At 37.2% G+C, this 8,351-nt stretch overlaps 1 protein-coding gene across 1 annotated transcript; it reads left to right on the top strand.

Annotated features, from left to right (window-relative positions):
• The first annotated feature begins 226 nt into the window (after window positions 1-226).
• LOC131069253 (BAHD acyltransferase DCR-like) lies at window positions 227-7,946 on the top strand. Its single transcript, XM_058004617.2, has 2 exons — window positions 227-550; window positions 7,080-7,946. The coding sequence occupies exons 1-2, from the start codon at window positions 227-229 to the stop codon at window positions 7,944-7,946; spliced, it is 1,191 nt and encodes a 396-aa protein (XP_057860600.2).
• Window positions 7,947-8,351: the final 405 nt, after the last annotated feature.

Raw genomic sequence — 8,351 nt, 5'->3', positions numbered from 1 at the left:
CTCCAGCATATGAATAAAAAGGTTTCACATAACTTTCTAATATTTTTATTTTAATAATTATTCGATGCTCATCCTTGGAGATTCGCCTGGAACCCATTGATAATCGAATTTAAATATAACAAATAATAATGAACTTTAGTAATATAAAAAATAAACCCACTTGCCTGCTCACCGGGAAGGTTATATAATTTTCAGTGGAGTACCTGATTATTTCTAAGACGGCAGAATGATTCGTGTGAATAGAAAGCGTACTGTATCTCCAGCCACTCCATCTGAACCCCAACAGATTAAACTGTTGCCCTTAGATTTACAAATGATGTTCGCTCAATATATTCAACAAGGCCTCCTCTATCAAATACCCGGCAGCAACTTCTCCTCTCAAGTAGACCTCCTTGCAGAAACGCTTTCTCGTATGCTCGTAAAGTTTTATCCCTTGGCCAGGCGGTTAACAACCAGTCCTGTTGATGGAGGTATTTACATCCTCTGTAACGACTCGGACGTAGATTTCATCGAAGCTATGGCAGGAGAGCTAAGCATTGCGGATCTGATTGTAGAATTTTGAACCTGACCTATCCTCTCTGAACCAACTGATTAGCAAACAATAACAGCAAAAAGAAGAAAAACACCAATATCTTTATTGAAGCTTTTAATTAAAAAATTACATAGAGGCTGTATATATAAAGAATTTGCAGTCTAGAAGAATAAATAATAACTGCAGTTCTAAATATATTCCTAGCTTTGCATGGAAAGCTACTAAGGCTCTCAAACTAAAAAAAGCAAACTACTCCCTAAATTAAGAATACAATAAGTGCATGCACAACATGCTTTATTTACTAAAAACAAACTCATGCAAAAAGCAAAACTAAAAATAGTCTTAAGGATTCATGCATGCTGGAGTATATGCTTTATTTGCATGAATAAACAAAAAAACTATTAACTAAAAATAGCTTATGCATGGTGATGAATGGATAGCTTCATGTCCAAACTGGAGTTGCATGGAGCTGCATGCTAGAGCATCATCACTTATCAACATACTCCCCCTTGATGCTGAGAGGGCTGACAATCTTATCTCGTAGTGCTATAAACTGAGCTTTCGCAACCGCTTTGGTGAATATATCTGCTAGTTGATCCTGGGTGTTGATGTGCTTCAATTCGACATCCTTTTTTGCACCAAATCTCGTATGAAGTGATATTTCAAATCAAAATGCTTTGTTCTGCTGTGATGAACTGGATTCTTAGCTAACTTGATGGCACTCACATTGTCACAATAAATTACTATAGGCTGAATTTGTTTTTCTCCAATTTCTTCCAAAACTTTTCTGAGCCAAAGGGCTTGTGTACCTGTTGAGGTAATTGCAACATACTCTGCTTCTGTAGATGAGAGGGCAACAATACTTTGTTTTTTTTAAGCTCCAGGTAATCAAACCAGAACCAAAAGAAAAACAATTTCCAGATGTAGATTTACGGTCATCCATACTACCTCCCCAATCTGAATCACTAAAGCCTACAAGATTGAACTTTTCAGAAGAGTAGTAATGAATACCAAAACTTGAATTCCCTTTCACATACCTCAAAATCCTCTTGGCTGCCTTCATATGTATTTCAGATGGATTTGTCATATACCTTGAAACAAGTGAAACTGAATAAGCAATATCTAGCCTCGTGTGGGTTAGAAACATCAAGCTCCCCACAATACTTCTGTAAGTTGTCTCATCAACTAAATCAGCACCATCATCTCTACATAACAAATCTCCATGAGCACTTGGAGTGGAGGCAGGGTTACAATCAGTCATATTAAATTTCTTCAGCATATCCTGTGCATACTTTTTTTGACAAATGAAAATCTCATCCTTACTTTGATAAACCTCCATTCCTAGAAAATATTTCATTAGACCAAGATCTTTTATCTCAAATTCTTTCATCATAGCAGCTTTGAATTCATCTTTCATCTTAGAACTACTACCCATATACAAAAGATCATCAACATACAAACTTATGATGAGAATATCAGTACCTTCTTGTTTGTAGTATAGGGTAGGATCACTCTTACTTCTCTGGAAGCTATTCTCCTGAAAGTATCCATCAATCCTGGCATACCACGCTCTTGGTGCTTGCTTGAGGCCATACAAAGCCTTCTTCAACTTGTAGACATAATTATCTTTTCCTTCCACTTCAAAACCTTGTGGCTGCTCCACATATACTTCCTCTTCTAAGTACCCATTCAAGAAGGCACTTTTCACATCCATATTATGTATGCTCCACTTCTTCTGAGCTGCTAATGAAATCAGCATTCGTATGGTCTCTTGTCTTGCTACTGGTGCAAATGTCTCTTCATAGTCAATTCCATATTTATGTGTGAAGCCTTTAGCAACTAATCTTGCCTTGTGTCTTTCAACACTCCCATCACTGTTAAATTTGGTCTTGTAGACCCATTTGGTGCCAATCCTTTTTTTGTCATGTGGAAGTTCTGTTAACTCCCAAGTGTCATTCCTGTGAATGGAATCCATCTCTTCTTCCATGGCTTTCACCCAAACTTCATTAGTACACGCATCTTCAAAACATGATGGTTCAAAATCAGCCTTGGCTAATAAAGCAAAATTCACTGTCTCACCTATTGGGTTTTCTTCATGTATTTGATTTCCACTCTTTTGGTAGATATCACTCAATCTCCTTACTTTCCTTGTAGAACTTGGAGAAGAAGCTGGACTTGAACTTGGTACTAAAGTACTTGATGAAGGATTGCTTGGTGGAGTTAAACCACTGGATATAGAAACATTAGATGGCTGCTCATGATCAATATCAGCAATTATATCATCATTCAAAATAGATTTTGGCTTCTCAACATGGCCTTTTTTATGACCATAAACTCCCCCTTCATCAAAAATCACATCTCTTAGACAATAAGCTTGTTAGTGAGGGGATTATACAATCTATAAGCCTTGCTTTTCTCACTATACCCAATAAAAATACATGACTCACTCTTTGCATCTAACTTCTGTCTATTCTGATCTGGTACATGCACATAAGCCAAACAACCAAAAACTTTGAAATGATTAACATTAGGCCTTTTACCATACCAAGCTTCATAAGGAGTCATCTTTTCTAGTGCACTGGTGGGGCTACGGTTGAGGATGTACACCGTTGTAGCAACTCCATCTCCCCAAAAAGAATTGCTCAATCCCTTGGTTTGTAACATGCACCTTGCCATTTCAACCACAGTACGATTCTTCCTTTCAGCTACTCCATTTTGTTGAGGTGTGTATGCAGTAGTAAGTTGCCTCTTGATGCCATTAAAATCACAATAACTTTGGAAAGCCTTTGAGCAAAACTCTCCTCCACGATCAGTCCTTAAACATTTGATCTTGCACCCTTTCTCATTTTCTACAAGGGCTTTAAACTTCTTGAATGTATCAAAGGCTTCATCTTTGGCCTTCAAAAAATATACCCAACAATTTCGTGAGTAATCATCAATAAAAGTGATGAAATATGATGACTTACCCAAACTCTTAGTCTGCATAGGACCACATATATCTGAATGAACAAGCTGAAGTGGGTGATGAGCCCTCCATGCATTGCCCTTTGGAAACTTTTCTCTTGGATGCTTTCCTTTAGCACAACCTTCACAAACCTCCTTGTGTTCCTCAACCTTGGGCAAACCAGAAACTAATGCATGTGAGGTTAGAAACTTCAAACTATGAAAATTTAAATGCCCATACCTGAGATGCCATAACCAACTTGAATCCTCATAAGCCATATTTGCCAAAATGTTGTTATGTTCACCAAACCTCAAGGGGAACATCCTATTTCTTGTCATAGGAACAACAGTGATCACCCTATTATCCTTATTCTTATCATAGATGGTACAAGTCTTATTCTCAAAGACTACTTTATAATTTTTCTCACATAGCTGCCCAACACTTAACAAATTGTGCTTCAATTGTGGAGTATAATAAATATCATGAATACTCTTTATACCTTCTTTTATTTGGACCTCCATAGCTCCTTTGGCAGCAACCTCCAATGATTTATCATCACCAAGCTGGATCTTGGATTTGAAACTTCCATCCTTTGTTGAGAACAACTTCTCATTCCCTGTCATATGGTTAGAGCATCCAGAATCTAGGTACCAAACATCTTTACTAGTATTTTCACCCTTGGCATAAGATAAAAATAAGTGATCAGGAGGATTGTCACTACTTTCTTGAGCATAGTTAGCACTTTTACCTTCTTTCAATCTGCATTCTCTTTGAAAGTGGCCATACCTATTACAATGGTAACATTGAACATTTCTCTTATCAAATCTGCCTCTACCTCTTCCTCTGAAACCACCACTTCCTCGTGAGCCACCTCTTCCTCTACCTCTTGAAGAATTTTGGCTTTGCCCTTTACCTTGGCCTTGATTGATTTTGGCACTACTGCTGCTTGCATCTTCATTTTTTGTGAATAGCAATTTAGAGGAAAATGCTTTCTCTACACCTTCAAAAGAATCTTTCAATCTTTCTTCATGAGACATCAGGGATCCAACCAGTTGATCAAACTGTAGTTTTGTCAAATCCTTGCTTTCTTCTATGATTATTGCTACATGATTCCATCTGGGTGTCAAAGATCTCAACACCTTTTTAATCAAAACTTCATTGCTTACAATTTCTCCAAGTGTAGCCATTTTATTGACTACATCTTTGACTCTGACACAATAATCACTTATACTCTCAGCTTCTTGCATCTTCAAATTCTCAAACTCTCGCTTCAATGTCTGAAGCTTGACCACTTTAACCTGATCACTACCCTAGTAATCTTCTTGTAGAGTCTTCCAGGCATCTTTGGCAGTTGTTGCTCCTGATATTCTTGGATAAGCTCTTATCAAGAGCTATCTGAATGTGAAACAAAGCTTGAGCATTCTTTTTCCTTGCTTCCTTTCTTGTTGTTCTTTCATTGGCTGTAAGGGCATTCCAATCAGTTGGCTCTTCATAACCTGATTCAATAATCTCCCACAAATCTTTTCCAATCAAAAAGGTCAGCATCTTAATGCACCAATAATCATAATCATTCTCATCAAATTCTGGAACGGGCATATGGTTAGAATTCGACATGATTAACTTTGGCGAAATTCCAACAATAAAACTTTAACCCAAAACAATTTTACCTGCTCTGATACCACTTGTAGAATTTTGAACCTGACCTATCCTCTCTGAACCAACTGATTAGCAAACAATAACAACAAAAAGAAGAAAAACACCAATATCTTTATTGAAGCTTTTAATTAAAAAATTACATAGAGGCTGTATATATAAAGAATTTGCAGTCTAGAAGAATAAATAATAACTGCAGTTCTAAATATATTCCTAGCTTTGCATGGAAAGCTACTAAGGCTCTCAAACTAAAAAAAGCAAACTACTCCCTAAATTAAGAATACAATAAGTGCATGCACAACATGCTTTATTTACTAAAAACAAACTCATGCAAAAAGCAAAACTAAAAATAGTCCTAAGGATTCATGCATGCTGGAGTACATGCTTTATTTGCATGAATAAACAAAAAAACTATTAACTAAAAATAGCTTATGCATGGTGATGAATGGATAGCTTCATGTCCAAACTGGAGTTGCATGGAGCTGCATGCTAGAGCAGCATCACTTATCAACACTGATCACACCAGACGTTATGACAGCTATCAAAGAACTATTTGCTCTCCATGGCGCCGTCAATTTGGAAGGCCATCACCTTCCCTTGCTTGTAGTATAGGTAAATTTCGGGTTCTGTTGATAGAATATAGTTTAATAAATGTTTATGAGGTTAAAGAAAGTCTATGGGACAATAAATTTTGATGTATTTGTATTGTGGAGTGTTGATCTTCTACTGTTCAGTTGATAATGAGTCTTCTCATTCTTTTGATCTAATATTCGCTAAGTAAATCTGAAAAAAGACTGCTATTAAATCATTTATCTAGATGTTTCTGATGTTATTGTAAGATTTGCATTCTAAAATAAAGTTCTTTTTCGTTTCTATGGTTCTTCTTGTACAAATATACACTCTCTCTATGTAAATCTCTTTTGGTCTTTTCGACCTCCTTGTTTTACATCAAAGATGATGTAAGTTAGTCTTGAATTGGACAATGCGAATCTTTGACCTCCAAGAGATATTGACCTCTATAAAATCTTTTTGTTGATGGTCCATGTTGGGATTAAATTCTTGAAGATGATATTTCTTTATCTCATCTGCCTTAGTCCACATATCCTTGCAAAACTTCTCAACCACATAAGTCTTTATTTCTTTACTATTATTAGGACATGCATTCAAATAAATGTGTCATTTGCTCATCTACTTCAAGTTTATTTCATCCATATTCTTTCTTTCACTTAAGATGTTTTTAAAAATGACATTGGGCCAACTATATGTTTCCATCTGCTCTAATTTTTTGGTTATCTCAAAAGACACCACAACGACGACTTAAATAGGAATTGCACCTGTTTCAACCAGAAGAATCTCCTAGGGAATTGATGTCTTTAGTTTGAATTTTCTTGTAATCGAGTGCTTTTGAATTTTCTCTATTTGTGTCCATTTGATGTCAGAAGTACTACTAGCCCAAATTTCACACCCATGAAGTATCACCCCAATTACTAAAAGCCGAACCAAAATTTGAATAGTTTCTTAATCCCATAGTTTTTGCTTTTCTCATCTATATTTTGAAGACCTTCTCTAAAAATATATGATATAAATCGAATTATTGGGATCCTCCTCTACCCCTTTTATGGCTGTTTTTTTTGTCTAATAGCCCTATGTTCTGATCATTTATGTTCTGATGTCTCCTATATTTTAGAATTGTGACCTATTTCTATCTATTTTTTTGGTAACTGTATTATTATTTAATTGATAGTTAAGAATTTGTTTTCCACAGTCCATGAAAGAGTTTATGTAAGCTTGTAAATTAAGCTATGTACATATTTTTGTTCAACATTTCCAATCACTCTCAGTGATTCTTCAGAATAAAAATTATACAGAGTTTAATCCACAAGCTTACATATAGATATTATTTTATAAATAATAATTTAGAAACTGATTCATCAAAACAAATATTTGCAGGTAACACAGCTGAAAGACGGGGTTTCGGTGTGTTGCACGGTCAACCACGCCGTAGCCGACGGAACTTCCTTCTGGAATTTCTTTAACTCGTGGGCTGAACTCTGTAGAACAAACGAGACCAAAATCTCTGCTAATCCCACCTACAACCGCTATCTGCTAGACTGCGACGGATCTGCGGTTAGGCTAGGGCTTGACCCGAACGGCCAAATCCCACGGTTTTGCCCGCCTCTACTGCGCGTAAAAATGTTCCATTTCAGCGCCCATACGATCAAACGCTTAAAGGAACGGGCCAACCGGGATTCACCCGTCACAGTCTCTTCCTTCCAGGCGCTGTGCGGTCACTTGTGGCAGGCGGTCACACGGGCCCGGGGGCTTGGCCCGGACGAGACCGCGACATTTCAACTTTCCGTCAATTGCCGGCCCCGATTAATTCCTCCACTGTCGGAATCCTACTTTGGCAATGCTGTTCAGGCCATATTCGTGACCTCTACCGCCGGGGAGCTTAACCGTTTGCCTCTGTCTTTCCCGGCCGGTTTGCTTAACAGTTTGATTGGCGGTCAAAGGGACGGGGCTATTAGAGAATCGATTGGTAAGTGGGTTAAAGAGCCGGTTGTTTATAAGTTTGAAGAGCTTGTGAAAAACGTTTTGATGGTGGGGAGTTCTCCGCGGTTTGAGATTTATGAGAATGATTTTGGGTGGGGAGGGCCTGTGGCTCTCAGGTGTGGGACGAACAATCATTTTGATGGAATGGTGTCTGCCTTTCCTGGTCGTGAAGGTGGAGGAAGTGTGGAATTTGAGATTTGCCTTCTTCCGCCCACCATGAATGCTTTGGAAATTGACCAGGATTTCATTTGTCCCTTACATTAATGCTATCGAAACTGTTTCATCTTTACATTGATTTCAAGCATGTTACAAATGGTTTGTTTTAATTTATAGGAAAAGATCTAAGGTCCTCTGCTCTTTGTTCATTTAATCTTTCAGTTATTAATTATAATGAAACCAAAAAATAATATCTAAAAGTTTAATAATAAATTTCACATATATCAATAGCTGTTCACTTGTATTCTTAAGTAGTTAGAATTTGTACTTTAACTGCAACTTTATTGGTACCCATAACGCATTTGTGCATTAGTATTGACAATTTTTGAGGTGGTTGCAGTGCACAATTTTTGGGGTATTTTAAGTAGGTATTAGACGACACTTTGAAATGACCACTTTTTGACCCGTGTGTGCATAGCAGATCCCATAATGTGTGTTGTTACTACCCAGAAG

This window comes from Cryptomeria japonica, chromosome 8, assembly GCF_030272615.1.
Source record: "Cryptomeria japonica chromosome 8, Sugi_1.0, whole genome shotgun sequence".
Taxonomy (NCBI): Eukaryota; Viridiplantae; Streptophyta; class Pinopsida; order Cupressales; family Cupressaceae; genus Cryptomeria; species Cryptomeria japonica.
Note: the sequence above shows the minus strand (reverse complement) of the source record. Positions and strands in the feature narration are given on the sequence as shown.

Coding starts and splice junctions, on each gene's coding strand:
- LOC131069253 (XM_058004617.2), top strand. CDS start 227: ATGATTCGTGTGAATAGAAAGCGTACTGTATCTCCAGCCACTCCATCT. Junction 551..7,079: donor TAAGCATTGCGGATCTGATT/GTAGAATTTTGA, acceptor AAATATTTGCAG/GTAACACAGCTGAAAGACGG.